The 16,105-nt window shown below is 37.1% G+C and overlaps 1 protein-coding gene, 1 non-coding gene and 1 pseudogene across 6 annotated transcripts in view; 2 read left to right on the top strand and 1 right to left on the bottom strand.

Annotated features, from left to right (window-relative positions):
* Window positions 1-16,105, top strand: part of L3MBTL3 (L3MBTL histone methyl-lysine binding protein 3) — a 105,636-nt gene that overhangs the window by 16,896 nt on the left and 72,635 nt on the right. For 2 of the 5 annotated variants that reach the window (XM_090279836.1, XM_090279838.1), the window contains exons 3-7: window positions 3,683-3,799; window positions 10,367-10,478; window positions 10,840-10,914; window positions 12,314-12,473; window positions 13,601-13,736. In XM_090279836.1, coding sequence (XP_090135962.1) covers window positions 3,698-3,799; window positions 10,367-10,478; window positions 10,840-10,914; window positions 12,314-12,473; window positions 13,601-13,736 — 585 coding nt within the window. In that variant the 5' untranslated portion in view covers window positions 3,683-3,697. The remainder of the gene's footprint in view (window positions 1-3,682; window positions 3,800-10,366; window positions 10,479-10,839; window positions 10,915-12,313; window positions 12,474-13,600; window positions 13,737-16,105) is intronic. The other 3 variants (XM_090279839.1, XM_090279840.1, XM_090279841.1) reach the window with 3 other exon arrangements.
* LOC150007755 (small nucleolar RNA SNORA61) lies at window positions 5,315-5,434 on the bottom strand. The gene has a single exon (XR_016512167.1). It is a non-coding gene; the product is annotated as a small nucleolar RNA SNORA61 (small nucleolar RNA).
* LOC150007756 (small ribosomal subunit protein eS6 pseudogene) lies at window positions 14,468-15,260 on the top strand (annotated as a pseudogene).

Below are 16,105 nucleotides of genomic sequence, written 5' to 3' on the forward strand. Positions count from 1 at the left end.
TCTGCAAATTCAGACTATATAAATTTTTAAATGATTAATATATGTATAATATTTGACATTTTCTAATTTAAAAGAAAGAAGACAATAGTACATCTAGTAAATTCCAATAGAAGATAGCTATAATTAAAAGAAACAAGTTTTTCTTCTATTAACTATTTAAAAATGAATGTGTATTATATAGTCAAGTAGACTATACTTAGAATATTTTTATTATAGAAAATTTCAAGCATGCATAAAGCTAAGATGGAGTATAATAAACCACCATGGATCCTTTAACCATATTGACAATTATCAACATGTTACTAATGATTACAGCAGATCCCTCACATTACATCATTTCATGTGTCAAGTTCATTTTGAATCTCAGAAATACAAGAAAGAACTCCCTCTTTAAAAAATACACACTATCATCATTCCTCTAAAAAAACAATAGTATTTCTCTAATATCAAATAGCCAGTTGGCATTCATGTTTCCTAGCCTAATAATCATGTTCTTTTTTTTAATAGTTTAAATCAGGGTCCAAACAACGTCTATGAATTGTGATATTGTTGTTAATATGTCTCTTAAATTTCTGTTAACCTAAATTTCAAATTTCTTTTTTGAAATGTTTTTCATTCCTTCCAGTTTTTTTTTTTTTTTTTTTTTTTATCTTGGTGTGGAATAAAACAAGTTTTTTACCCTGTACAGCAAAAATTTTCAGACTTTTTGGTCTCAGGTCTCTTTATGTTCTTAAAAATATTGCAACTCTCAAAGAGCTATTTTTTTGTATAGTCTTTATTTACTGGACTATAAATTAAAATACATAATTTAAACTTTTAAAAAATATATTAGTGTATGTAAGCATAATTTGTATGAAACAAAGCTTCAAAATGAAAAGCATATATTTGGTACTGTTTTACATATTTTAAAATCTCTTTTAATGTCTGTCTTAATAGCTGGACTCTCATATCTGCTCTTGCATTCAGTCTGTTGCAATATGTTCTTTTGGTTGAAGTTTATGAAGAAACCTTCACGGAAATATGGGCTTGTAAATGGGAGGTATATGTGAAGTCTTTTAATTTAATGGTGGACTTTCTTCTTTGATACTACACCAAAACTTGACAAGTGGTAGTTTCTTAAATGTTGCAGGGTGCAATTTGAAACTCTTATCAATCAGCTTTTCATACTATGTTACTTTAAAATCTATTGGTCTATCTTGCACTTTGAATGGATCCTTTACCCATGTAACATCAAGCATTGGTCACTTGGAAAATACTGGTTCACCCAGTTGTGCAGATCTTCTAAATATTGACATTTTATTATAAAGTATTTTAAAATTGTATTCATGAATATTACCTCCCATTTCCTTAGAAGAACCTGTAGCTGTTGGGAAGCTGTCACATTCCTGGTGGTGGATACAAGGTTTTCACAAATTCTGATTTTCCCTTGAACACTTAAATTGTATCGTTAGCAACAAATGCTGTCAGTATTTTTCTTGATGTGATAGGCTCACTTCATTTATTTTTGACAAAATATATGCCAAATATTCAAAACTTACTAAATGTACTTTGTTAAATAAAAATGGCCTTCCATGAAAAAAAAAAAAAAAAAAAACCCAGCTATTCAGCTTGTCTCAAACAGTTCACAAGCACTTTTCCTTGAGACACCCATGGTACTTTGCATACCCAACCTCTTTATGGTACTTACTTTATCATCACACAGAATATTAAAAGGATGTGTTTTCAGGTATCAAGACAATGAAATTTGTTATTTTAGTTCATCAAGGATGGTCTTTAGTAAAACCAATATTTGTTCACTGTGAGTGCATGATCGTAACGAAAACAGAGATAGAAGCTTTACGCACTTTTGCTTTTGTACCGTGAGTGTAAATGTCAATATAGTGAAGAAAGCAAATAATGCTTATATGTTTATGAAAATAGTTTTGACTTCCTGGACCTTTGGAAAGAGTCTCAGGCCCCCCCGCCCCTCCCCAGTGTGGACCATACTTTGAGAAATGTTATTAAGGGTTCCTGAGAGTCCAAATTTTGCACACTTTGAGAAATGTCACCGAAGAGTTTCTAACAGTCCAAATTTTACTTCTTACATGTTTGTGATGTGACTTCACATGTTCCTTTGTTTCTGATATTTTCTGTAAATATAAATAATATTGATCAGATTAGGTTTGATTTTGTATTTTTCCTGGCAGTACTCCTTCATAAATGGTGTTGGGTTTATGTTCTTAGCAGCCATTGGCAGTTGTTTTTTAGAGCCATTAATTTATGAAGGGTTGCAAATGGTTATGTTTCAGTTCAAACATTCCTTTCCTTTTTAGCAGGCATTCTTTCTAAAGGGAAATTTCCTCTCATCAACAATTTGGTTACCCTGAAAAACAGCTTTCATGTGTCTCGTGATATATGCAAGATTAAATCCTTGTTTATTTTTCTAAATGAGTTGGTTAACATATATCCTCCAAGGGTGACCAATGAAATGTTCTAGGTTTGTTTTTGGTTGGTTGTTTGTCTTGAATATCATTTTATCATTTTGAATTCATGGATTTAAACTTATTAGACGTGTTTCAATTCACCATAACTAGAATCCTTACTTTGGCCTCAGTTGGCTCCTGAGTTCTTTCTGTCCGACCTCTGTTGCCCTTGATAAATTGATTGCTTTTTTGTTTGAGACGTTCCAGGCTCATCTTGCACATTTCATGCCAGTGAACAGAAATCACCTCCTTTTCTAGAAAGACTTCACAGAAATGGTATTTAGAGACCACAGTTTGAGCATTAGGCTGCTCATTACTAATGATGGGTGGTTGTTTTTAGATATTTTCAGTGGACAAAGCTAGACAATATACTTACTTTTTAAAGTAAAATGCATCAGGAATTCATCCTGATATTTCCATTCAAATTTAGGACTCTCATCTTTCATCACTTGCCAGTGACCCCAACATAATAACTTATTTCTTTTGTCCCATAGTATACAGTCAGCAGTCTCAGAATAACATCATATCACTGCCAATAACTGTGATGAGAAAGTTAGTTTTGTAGCTTTTTAAAAAATGAAAATTAAGCATATCGCAGTTTAGCCAACTGAATTGGTTATCTTAACACTGCCTTATTGTTGGTATTTGCTGTACATTTTGAGACTGTTTTTTCTATTTCCCAGCACATCAAATTGGCAGATATGTCACCTAAATTAAATAAACCAACTTATTGAAAGAATCACTCACACTGGGCATTCGTTATACTTGTCCCTTGCTCTTTTTTAGTTATCTAAATGGTTCCTTTTTTGTCTATTAAGGTTTTCTATTCTATTCTTTATTCTTACCTATTCTCTTTTCAGTGTCTTAAAACAGGAAAAAAGCTATTTAATGGGTAAGAAATTATGTTCATGTGGCATCATGATTCTTTGTTTTAAGTGAATATGCTATGAAACAATGAATTTCTTTTTAAGACTAGAAATGTTTACTGTGACAGTTTATAACTTAGATATGTTATTAATATTTTTTCTGCTACACTTCACAATGGATTACATTAGAAAAAAGTGTTGATATTTTTGAAGCAATTATTTCTAGATCTGTGGATATGGGATATTGTGATCCAAGAATATTATGTAATTAAGGGAAACTAAAATAATGACCACTGAAATAAAACTGATTTGTATGTGGAATATATACTAATATGCCTTGCTATTTCCTTCCAGATTAAAAAAAAAATCATGACTGAATCTGCCTCTAGTACAAGTGGTCAAGAGTTTGATGTATTCAGTGTTATGGACTGGAAAGATGGAGTAGGTACATTGCCAGGAAGTGACTTAAAGGTAACCTATCTTTATTACATAGAATTATATGTGTGTGTATGCATTTATATGTATTTATTAAATAAATCTGAATGCATATGTAAAATATGAATTAAAAGTATTAAGCATGATGATGTAGGTATTATATGATACTTAGACCTCTACAATAAACTCCTAAGACGATTTGAAATGCTCATGGTTTGGCAGAAGCCATTGTCATTTGAGGTAGGAATGTTTGGCAGCATGCACTCATTTTGCGGAAAATGAGTTACAGCTTCGAGAAGGATCGTCTCAGATTTGACTCTTATCATGATGGCCAATAAATGTGACGATGGAGGCGTAGAAGACCTGGCTTCACCTATCTTTGCAGTAATGGGCTCTGTAACTTGAAGTAAATAACCACACTCCCTGTGCCCTGGTTTTCTTATTTGAAAACTGCATAATGATAAAATATTGAATAAACAGAATTATTTACCTCCCTTAAATTATTTATAGTATAAATATGGATTTTTATAGTATCCCTAGTTCAAAAGATGGTTTTTTCTGTAAACCAGACTGCCTTTGTACAGATGAGAACTCCCTTCAGAGAATGACCCTTCCGTATGCTCCTTTTCTAGGTGCTCACCCTGCCCCTGGTCCCCATTACCCCAGACACATTCAAGGACCATATCTGCTGCCCCATGAAACATGGTTATGCAAACACCCATCTGGGAAATCAGTCCCCCTCCTCTCTCATTTCAAATTTGCTTTTGCTTTGATTCTGTCTCTGGGACCTTGAACCTGTCTGTGGCCTTTTAGACTTTGTGTATGTACTTGGTCGCTCACGTGTTTGAACCTCCTCTCTCCCTAACAGGCATCAGTTGGCTTACTCTCTAGTGCTTAGTGTTTTGTACCGTCTTGAATAGCAATTCCTGCCCCCTAATATTGGCTTCTTGTAATCCAGTCCCTTTTAGTGTTTCTTTGACCAGTATCTCAGCTAAGCCTGTCCTTGTTCATCCTCAGTGGTGAGATTTGGACAATCTGTTATTGGAAAAATACTTGGATTTTAGTTGGGTTAGGTTTAATTAAAGGCAATGTGCTAACAGTCCTGTCTGAGTTTAGCTTAACAAAAATATTGCAGTGAAGTCTGGAGAGATTTACTTTTAGTCTCTGTGGTCTTGAACAAGTCATTTGGCCTCTTCGGGCCAGTTTCCTCTTTGGTAAAATAAGGGATTATATAAATACTAAGGATGTAATCTGCTCTAACAGTCCAAATGTTAATCCAGATTAGATATGTTGGAAGTAGAGTACTGGAGTTTTTGAGAAAGAAGGTACTGTTTCTCAGACTGATAATGTCAGCCACATATTTGCTACATGAGCCTTGTGAAGTCATTTAAATTCCTTAATTTTCAGAATCTTCATCTGTAAAATGGAGATATAGGATCTATGTCATAAGGTGGTTATTAGGATTGAAAAAATATATATGTAAAATGCGTGAATTAATCTATTCTGGCTTTGTGATATTATATGTAACTGCCCCCCCCCCCTTTTTTTTTTCCTTGTTTGAAACTAGCCCACATGCTACAGAGCTGTTAGGCCAGCTTCAGTATTACTTTTCCTCCTTTTATGACCACCAAGACCGGTGTTCAGATCCGATGGGAAAGGGAGCTGGAGGGTCCTCCCCCCTTTTTTATTGCTGCATTCCTGTATATGTTTTAACCCCTTTGAGTGGCTTTTTTTGGGTGTCAGTTAGATGATGAAATTTGTAAATTTAGTTAGATTTTGACAATAGAGTATGATTTTCATCCCTATGACATTTAGATTGCTTGAAGATTTTCTAAGCAATGGATTTTAGGAAATAACCTATTTTATTAAGGTAATCAGGTAACTAAGCCATTTAGTGAGTTATTTGGTTTGACTTCTGGCTCATCTAATGGGGCAATTGCCATGTATCCAATTTACTTCATGCATTGTCAATAGTTTGATACCCACTTAAAATATTTTAAAAACGCATTTTCTACCTTCCTACCCTTTCTGTACTAGGAGATTCAGAGACTAGCTAGTTGATTATATTGCTTAGGATTTCTGATTCACTTGCTCCTTCTATTACAATTCAAGTTAAGAGATCTGATTGAGAAATTAATTTTTCACAAATTTAAGATATTAGGAAAAACTTTGAATAAGTCACAAAATTTACTCTCTCACATCATGCTTTGTCTATTTTATACTATGAAAGCTCTTATTTAATGGGTATAGACGTGTGAATTTCCTAATAAACAGTATGCTATCCTAAGACAACCAGCTGAAGTTGATTCAGCTGATGCAATTAACTAATACACAGAAGTCAATTTCTTGTCATGGGAATAGGCTTTTATATGCTGCAGTAGATTGGCATTTTGAAAGAACTTTTTTCTATAAAAAGCCTTCTGATTGCTGGCCAATCAGGTTATATGGGAGCATCACTCTTCTGCTTAAAATCGTTTGGTAGTTGTTTGAATCTTTCATGGTAAAGTTCAGGTCCCTTCAGTGTGCCACAAAAGTTTTTTGGTGGCCTGTTCTAGGCTTTCTTCCCTATCTGCATCTCATTTCAGTGCTCAGTGCCACCCTGTTTCCTTGCCAGCCCAAACCACTAGTAAAAGACGTGACACCTTTTTTTATTATTCCCTGTTGCTGGAACACCCCCCCCACCCCACCCCCACCGCCCCACTACACACACACACACACACACTGGGCTAACCAACCCTTACATAAAACCAGCGCAGAAGCTCCTTGTTTGGGGGCAGTAGTGGAAATAATAAGAGAACTTACTTTGATGAACAGTTTACCTGCCTCCTTTTATTTAACCTATGGAGGCACACGGTTTCTACAACTCCTGTCAGTATACAAATGGGAAATGGAGACCCAGAGTGCTTGTAATTTGCTCAAGGTCAGTTAGTTATTGGCAGAACTCTGTCCTAAAACAAAGCTTTTTGATATTAACCCTCCTACCACTGCTGTACTACAGTCTAAAGAGAGGAAACATTTTCCTATCAAAAGAGATGCAAGGACAAAGTCACAGCTCTTTAAGGAGGTATGGCTGTAGCTGGAGGGATCAGGAAGGCTTTGGAAAGGACATGTTATGTGAGCTTCCGGTGCCTGAGAATAGGTAAGGGTCTAGTGTCTATGTGAAGGCTGTGGGAGTCAGGGACAGGAGGAGGCGAAGAGAAAGGCAGGAGCCCGAAGAGAGGCCAGTATAAGGAAGTACATAGAGTGTTGGGGTGGGGGGAGCAAGTGTCCATGGGCCCTCTTTAAAATGTAGTCATTAACCAGATATTTTTGCTTAAACAAGCTTTGGAAACCTGACCATTGCTTAATGTGTTCTTTTAAAACGTAAATTAGTATTTGTAGATTATTATCTCAGGGCTAGGCATGAGAACAGGCAGGCAGTAAGTGGCAGTGGAAAGGGGATGGTGGGGCTCCCTTCCCCTAAAGCAGTTTCTCTCCCTGAACTTCTAATGGTGTCTGAAATTTATCCGCAGAGAATAATTCCGCTGGGTCATAAGGACTTAGTGTTTCAGAGTCCCTGAGTAAAATGCAGATATGCCCCTGAGAGCGATAGCATCTTATCTAGTAAGAAAAGTTGCCACTTAACAGCAGCAATGCAGAAACCCAACTGGAAAATTCACCGCACTCTGAGTGCACGGTTCGCCTTGTCGTGATTACTGTGCAGATCAGTTTAGTTAGCAAGTATCTTTGCCCTTAAAACAGATTGGTACAAAGAACTCAAATTTTAGCATTAAAAGTAATGAAACAGCAGTGTCTTTTAATGATCTATTATTAAAGACAGGCAAAAATAGGCAAAAGGTCCTTTGCCTTTACAAGCAAAAATAAAGAAGAGAATGGAATCAATTAAAGGTAATTCAAGCCAAGACAAACAAAACCTTTGCTAGTCTTTATATATTTTAGATGTAATTGTTTTTTTGATTGACCTGGATGTATCTACTTACAGAAAATGTTACAATGTCAGCCAATACATTTAATTTGCTCAATAAATCCCTTTGTAAATTTATCATTTTGATATTTTTGGTTAGAATGGAGTAACTTGATAAATTTTCATATTGCTTTTTAGATTTCTAGGTTAAAAGAACTAATAACTTCAAAAAAAAAAAAAAAAGAAAATTGGTTATTTCAAGTTTTCATGGTTCCAAAACCATTCATAAAAGCATTACCAACTTCAGAAACTGAGTGTTTTATTGGGGGAAAAAAATATTAGTAAAGGTGTCCATCTTTCTGGAATTTCACCTGTGAAACTCCAGAAATGTTAACAGCACCTAGCAACCTGTGTTGTCCAGCATTTTCTACAACAAAATAATATTGTGTAAGAGTCAGTAAATCCGAATTGAGAAGCCAGGAAAAAAAAAATTGATCCCTCTGTCTTTTTGCATGTGATAGGATACTTTAAAAAACACTTTAAAGGTTAATTTTTGAGATAAAGTAACTTTGGTTAGAATAGATGTTCTTTATTCTTCAGGGCTATAGGATCCCTTTGAGACTATGATGAACCTTATGAGTCCTAACCCCAGAAAAATATGTATGGACCCATATCATAATTATGCATATATTTCATGGGATTCATCCACCCCTAACGTCCATCCATGGATACCTGGCTCACAGGAGTCAACTGTTGCTCTAAGTGCCATTCCGTCTTTTCTTGGTGCTTAAGCTATAAGTCTGTTACCAGGCATTGAATAGTAGGAGAAGGAAAAGGCAGTTGGGATTAACTCTTGTATTATGGGGATATTACCTTTTAACTGTGAAAGTATTTGAGTCTAAAGCTTTCAGGGGTCATAGGTCTGAATTTCTATTTGAAGATTTCACTTAGTGGTGCTCTATTTCTCAGTGTTTGAATTACAGGATAGTTTGTAGTTTTGCAGCAATTGGGAAACTTATGCCCCTGGAGACTTTATTTGTAATTTAAATGTTTGGTGCTATTTCATACATTTTGTAATTGTCAAATAAGTATAAATAAACATCAACATGTAATAAAAATTAAAATTGCTTTCCTGGATTGAATTGCAAAGTTCATGCTTATGGTTTTTTTTAAATTTTTTATTAGAATTGGCATTCTATCATATTTTTAATGTCATTAATTAATAATCATTGTGGCTTGTTTTTTCTACTCTTGCCCAGTAGATGGTACTGTCAGCTTTATTTTGAAATATTCTCTTTTCAGAGTTGCTCATTTTAAAATTAATTTTTTTCCCCAAAAGTAAAGTTATTTTTAGGTCTTTCCTTCCAATTAACTTTTTGCCATCTCCTAGGCTGACTTTTTAGGTGAACACAGGTATAGTATGCACATGTGACCTCAAAATTTGAGCCTGGAATATGTAGGAGGGAGAAAACGTTTTTACTTCCTTAACTATTCCAACTTATTCAGTCTAGAAAGCATTTAATGATTGTGGACTATGTGCAGAAAATTATTTAATGCGCTATTTTCACCCGATGGAAAGAATACTGGCTTAAGATTTTTTTGACTTGAGTCCAAATCTATGTATTTGCATGCTCATATATATTTCTGTGAAAGATCTAAAAACTTAAAGCAAAAAGTCGTATTATCCCTTTGAATTTTGAGCTTTCTTGCACTTCATCACCTGTTAAAATAAGTGGATGCTTAATGTCATTCTGTTTTATGGGAAAACAGAAGGAATACAGGAAACTTTGAAATTAATGAGTATGAGAGGAAACCTAGCTGTTTCAGAGTGGATGGGGCTCCTGAACATACGGAGTGGTTAAGCCTTCAACACATAGACGCGCTCGCGCTCGCTCTCTCTCTCTCTCTCTCTCTCTCTCTCTCTCTTTCTCTCTGTGACCAGGCTATTACAGAAACATGCTTTGTTTTAGGCTTGCCATGCAATGAGAGGAAATTTTCAGTATCTGCAGTCAAAATGTCTGTGACATCAAAATGCCCTTACTTTTTAGCGATAAACTTGGCCTAGAACTACTAGGCTTGTTCGGTTGCCAGATAGTACCAGTTGTTTTGGAGGATTACAGGTGAATGTAATGGAGAATTCTAGGGAGTAGTGAAAGAAAAAAGGAAGTATAGAGCCTGAGAGTCATGTGACCCGTACCTCTGCCTTCCTTGTTCACATCTTGGAATATAGATAGCGACATGGATGTGCCAGTAACAATTTCTGGAATAGAGATAGTCCTTCTTTCTGAACTAGGTGAACTTGGGCGAGACCAACTGATTCCTGGGAAAACAGTAATTCTCCTTTTGTTAATTTTGTTTATCAAATAAGCTGCAATATAAGAAAAAAGGCTTAGCAAAAAGATGATATTTGAAGTTACAGGCAATATAAGCGGGCTGGACACTACAGCAGAGTGCAGGGTTGGTTGTTTATACCCTTGAGAAGTCCCTTGCTGCTTTGTTCTAGCCCCCTTCCCCGAATCCCAACATTAGTCAAATGCAAAGGGTTTGATATCTGCACAAGGCTTATCTAGATATAATTGTTTTAATTAACTTTTAAAATATAATTAATGTTTTTCTTAAAGGCTGTATGGGTCAGCCATTAAATGATGACTGTTTTGAACACTCATATGTTTTCCCTCCTTCTGCTGTGTTGTCACCAGTTTCGAGTAAATGAATTTGGAGCCCTGGAAGTTATAACTGATGAGAGTGAAATGGAAAATGTTAAAAAAGCAACAGCTACCACAACTTGGATGGTGCCAACTGCCCAAGAAGGTAAGGATGGGTCATCTGCATTATTTCTTCCTTTTGAGAGTTTTAAAATAAGAATATCTAAGGTTTTATAATTGGCGGAAACCTTGAAAATTCTGGGTGATCCTCATGTCGCATGTTCTTAGGTAAATTTCTATAACGAAACTGATATGGAACCAGCTTTTATATTTTAAAATAACCGTTAATTGTCTTTTCTCCTAATGCCAGATCTGTAATAGCACCAGGTTAATTGGAAATTGTCAAGTAAATCCATGTAATAGCCTACCCAGGTGATTTAGTCAAAAGCCTGCCACTTTTTTCTCATCTACTCCGATGATTGTAACTAACACCTATATGCTGATGACTCCTAAATCTATATCTCCAGCCCCGACCTCTCCCCCGAGCTCCAGGCCCGTATTTCCACCTGCCTACTGGACATCTCCACCTGGATGTCCCACAGGTACCTCAAACTCCCCATGTCTGAAATGCAACTCATTTTCTATTTCTTTCTCCCCTCCCCCAAACCTGCTCTTTCCTCTGTACCCCGTAGTTCAGTTGATGGTAGGTAGTGCCATCTCCCCAGTGGATAAGCAAGAAATCCAGGAGTCATCCTGAGTGTGTTCTCCCCAGCCCCAGAGCCTGTTACTTAATCCTCTTGGTTTTTATGTCCTCAGTATGTCTCAGATCTGGCCTTTTCTATCTATTGTCACTGCCACTGCCTTAATTTAGGCCCGTATCAACTCTTACCTGAACTATTGCAGACGTTCTCCTAGAGAATCGTTCTGCTTCTCATCTCACCCAGTTTATCCTGTACACTGAATTTAGAGGGACTTACATAGATTGCTTATCTGATGCTTTACTAATTTCTTTTTCTCTCTAGCAAAACATACAAAGATCTGGGTGACCCGCACCCACCTGCTTTGTCTCTCTGCTCTCTGTTCTGTTTTTTGTACTGTGTGCTCTGGCAGAGCCACTGGCACTGAGTTACACGTAATTCTCCCAACACATCATGTGGTTTCATGCATCCTTGCCTTTGTTCATGCTGTTTCTTGTGGCTGGGATGCTGTTTCTCTCTTTGTCCAGTTGATAAATTCTTCTTTGCCTTTCAAAATGCTGTTGAGGTTTTATATCAGAAAACTCTTCCCTGATCTCACCCTGGGCCAGCTGAACTGCCTTTTCCTCTGTGCTTCTTCTGGAACTTGTTCATGCTTCAATTACTGCATGTGTCGCTTCTTACTACAAATACTGGTTTTCTCGCTTGTCTTCTCTTCTAGTCTTTGAGCTCTCTTGGGCAAGGTCTGTACTGTCATTTTCAGTGTCTAGCTTAAATTGGTACCTATTAAATGTTTGCTGAATGAATGACTAGCCTAATGATTCAGGTGAAAGGAAATGTGAGTTTTTAAACAATTTGGATAATTATGATTCTGGAGATCTGCATTAAAAGGAAAACAGAGAGACATTAATTTAATCAATTTAGGGAAACAGAATTACTCATCAACATGTAATAAACATAAAATAACATAGATAGCCTCTATAAAATAGGATTGTAAAGATTGATAGTTACATCTTCTGAATTTAGTGTCTAATGAAATTTTCTTCATTTTACTTCAAACTCTGTAGAAAAATCCTTGAACAAGCTTTTATCTTTTCTACAGAATTTTGTTATGTAAATGACTTGAGTGATTTCTGTCAAACCATCTTCTTCTTTCTCCCGAATGATATAGTTTGATCATTCATTCAACAAACATTATTCTTTTATTGTGCTGCTAACAAAAATTATTAGAAGAAAATGTTCAAGTGTACTTTGGAATGTTTCCTGTCATAGTTTAAATTGTTTTTTTCTTCTTTTCATCTTCTAGTCTTTTCAGAGAAGACTGGGATGCCTTTCAGGTTGAAGGAGCCAGTGAAAGTAGAGGGGCTTCCATTCTGCGAGAACTGTTGTCAGTATGGCAATGTAGATGAGTGTCTTCCTGGAGGAAACTATTGCAGCCAGCATTGTACTCGGCATATCAAAGACAAGTAGGTTTTTGCTCCATTCCATCTATAAAATGGGTTTTAGAGTCTAAGGTCCTAGTGCTTGGGAATACGAGAGGCTCTGCCCTCCATCCCACTTTCATGCCCCCCTTCTTTTTTTTTTTTTTGAGACGTTTCATGTAGAAACGAATGGACCTTGATCTCATTACTGGACCTAATGACTTCAGTCATGTCTGATCTGAATTTTATTGCTTATGTTTAACCTACAATACCACTTCTGTCTCTTGCTTTAGGCTTTTGTTTACATTAATTTGCTTGTTTCTCAGCTAAAAGTACTTGAAATTCTCTGGGCTACATACACATTTTGATGGGACTGATGTTTATGGAAACACAGTTTGGTTTATATTTTGGGAGTTCTTAGGCAGCACACTTAAAACTACAAATGGAATAAAGCTGATTGGAAATCAACTGAATGAAGATGGCTATAGTGAGTAATGTAATGGGTTATGTTCTGCTGATCTCAGGGAAGACTGAGAAATAGGAGGCAGGGACATCAGCTGTGGCTGACAGAAGTGTGACTTTGCCATTTGGGGACTGTCTGGCAGCATTCAGCTTATTACCAAGAAGATATGTATCTTACATGTAATTGTATGTTGCAAATAAATGACTTGATGTTCATGTTTTGGTGGAGTTTACCATGTATTTTAATCAGTACAGTCTTGTGAATTGTCTGTTTTTGTTGACCAGCTGAAATTTTACAAAGTTCCACTTGGCCCTTTTCATTTAAAGCAAGAAAGCAAGGTAAATCCTTGCTTTAAAGTTGCCCTGAAGACTACAATATCTTAAATAATTGATTATTTTATTAGTATGGGTGGCAGATGTGAAAGACAAATAATTTTAAACTTGTTAGAATGTGTTTCATATATATTGCTTTTTCCCTTGTGAAATTAACATAGAAGCAAATTTTTACTTTCTAACTTTGATAGGGTCATACATAACAATGGTTTGAAGTGTTCCTTACCAGTGGTATTCTAATGTCTACACATTTCTCTTGGTGATTAAATATTTTTCCTTTGGAGGGTGATATTTGAAAATAAATTTGCATTGATATTCAACATGTAGATGTTTAATAAGTATTGTTTTCTGTCCCTGTTTTGGGTTTATAAACACAGCAGGGATCAGAAGGAAGAAAGGGACATAGGAGAAGACAATGAGGAAGAAGACCCTAAGTGCAGTCGGAAGAAAAAACCAAAACTCTCTCTGAAAGCCGACTCCAAGGAGGATGGAGAAGAGAGAGATGATGAAATGGTTAGTATCTCTTATGCGACTACCTGGGAGCTCAGGGGTCCTTCTTAAGGGGTAGCATTATGGCCCAAGGCACTAGCTCTGCAGCCAGTTACTGGCTTCAGATGTTGCTTTCAAGTCTTTATGTTGCCATCAGCAATGTACCTACCTACCCTCTCTTTGTTGTTGGTCCTCATCTCAAAATCGGAATAGTAAATACTAGGACCCATCCCTTAGGGTTAAGAAGTAGGATGTCCTGGGACTTATTGCTAGAGAGAAAGAGGCAATAGCAGACTTTAAGTTCGGCAAATGAACCTTCAGTTTCTCGATAGCAAGAGCCCAATCCCATTTTGGTAAATTGCAGACAGATCTCATAAAACAATTTGTGAGTAGGTAGAAAATGGCAGATCAATGCCACGTATATTTGGGGAGAATTAATTCAATGTATGCAAATTAAGCCATAAATATCTTATCCCTAAAGTATATACGATGTCTGTCCAGAAAAAGTCCAGCCATTGTTAACATAATGAGTACGGTATGCATGACACATCAATGTAACCTGGCAGCCAAGGAGAGTGGACTGGAATGCACATGCTTGAACAATGACAGCTTCACTGTACTAGTCAGTGGGGTTAGTAGACACCGCTGAGTGAGCATGTATAGTGTGTAGCTGTCACATTCAAAATGAGTGAGTAGGACTATGTGATCTGGGATAAACGGAAGTTGGGCCTCTTTTTCGTGGCGCCTCAGAGGCATTCGGGTGCCTCAGGATGAAGCTGAACATCTCTTTCCAAGCCACTGGCAGCCAGAAACTCATTGAAGTGGACGATGAACGCAAACTTCGTACCTTTTATGAGAAGCGTATGGCCACAGAAGTTGCCGCTGATGCTCTGGATGAAGAATGGAAGGGTTATGTGGTTCGAATCAGTGGTGGGAACGACAAACAAGGTTTCCCCATGAAGCAGGGGGTCTTGACCCACGGCCGCGTCCGCCTGCTGCTGAGCAAGGGCCATTCCTGTTACAGACCCAGGAGGACTGGAGAGCGAAAGCGCAAATCTGTTCGGGGTTGCATTGTGGACGCCAACCTCAGCGTTCTCAACTTGGTCATTGTGAAAAAAGGGGAGAAAGATATTCCTGGTCTCACTGATACTACTGTGCCTCTGCGCCTGGGGCCCAAAAGAGCCAGCAGGATCCGCAAGCTTTTCAACCTCTCTAAAGAAGATGATGTCCGCCAGTATGTTGTGAGAAAGCCCCTGAACAAAGAAGGTAAGAAACCTAGGACTAAAGCACCTAAGATTCAGCGACTCGTTACTCCACGTGTCCTGCAACACAAACATCGGCGCATTGCTCTGAAGAAACAACGTACTAAGAAAAATAAGGAAGAGGCTGCAGAATATGCTAAACTTTTGGCTAAGAGGATGAAGGAGGCCAAAGAAAAACGCCAGGAACAGATTGCCAAGAGACGCAGGCTGTCCTCTCTGAGAGCTTCTACTTCTAAGTCTGGGTCCAGTCAAAAATGAGGTTTTCTAAGAGTAACAAATAAATAAGAACTAACATAAAAATATATATATATATGAGTGAGTAGAGCAACGAATCTGTGTCAAATTTTGTGTTAAGCTTGAACATTCCTCTGCAGAAGCTATTCAGATGATTCAGAAGGCTTTAGGGGATGATGCAATGAGTGCAGTGCAAATAAAAGTGCGGCACAGATGCTTCAGAGGTGGTTGAGAATCTGTTGAAAGTGATCCATGTTCTGGAAGGCCTGCAACAAGCAGAACACCTGAGAATATTGAACGTGCCTGGGCTGCAATCAACAAAGATTGGTGATCGACAGTGCCAGAGCTAGAAGCTAATCTGGGGATTCCAAAAACCACTGTGTCCAAGATTTTGACACAGGATCTTGGCATGAAACGTGTCATGGCAAAATTCATTCCGTGGCTTCTGCTACCAGAGCAGAAGGAACATAGTGCTGCAGTTGCTAATGACACTGGGAGAGCTATGTGAGGTTCCAAGGTACCTACTTTGAAGGGGACTGAGGCGTCATTGTCCTGTGTACAATGTTTCTTGTATCTTGTATCTTCTTCAGTAAATGTCTTTTTTTCATATTATGTCGCTTGATCTTTCTGGACAGACCTCATATTAATGATTCTTATGAAAAGAGAACTTGGAGGTCTTGCAGCATTTCCCTTAAGTTCAATATTGAACAACTTTTATTTGCTAGTCACCATTCTAGGAGCTGAGAAACCAGGGATGACCGTGATAGCAGGAAGACAGAATCTCAACTTTCAGGGACATTACATTCTTACTAAGAGAACGTATAGTAAAATAAAGAGGGGAAATGTCACCCTGTAATAAGTGCTTTGCTGAGAATTACAATAGGGCTTTAGGATTTG

This window comes from Furipterus horrens, unplaced genomic scaffold (genome assembly GCF_987537825.1).
Source record: "Furipterus horrens unplaced genomic scaffold, mFurHor1.1.pri manual_scaffold_6, whole genome shotgun sequence".
Lineage (NCBI taxonomy): Eukaryota > Metazoa > Chordata > Mammalia > Chiroptera > Furipteridae > Furipterus > Furipterus horrens.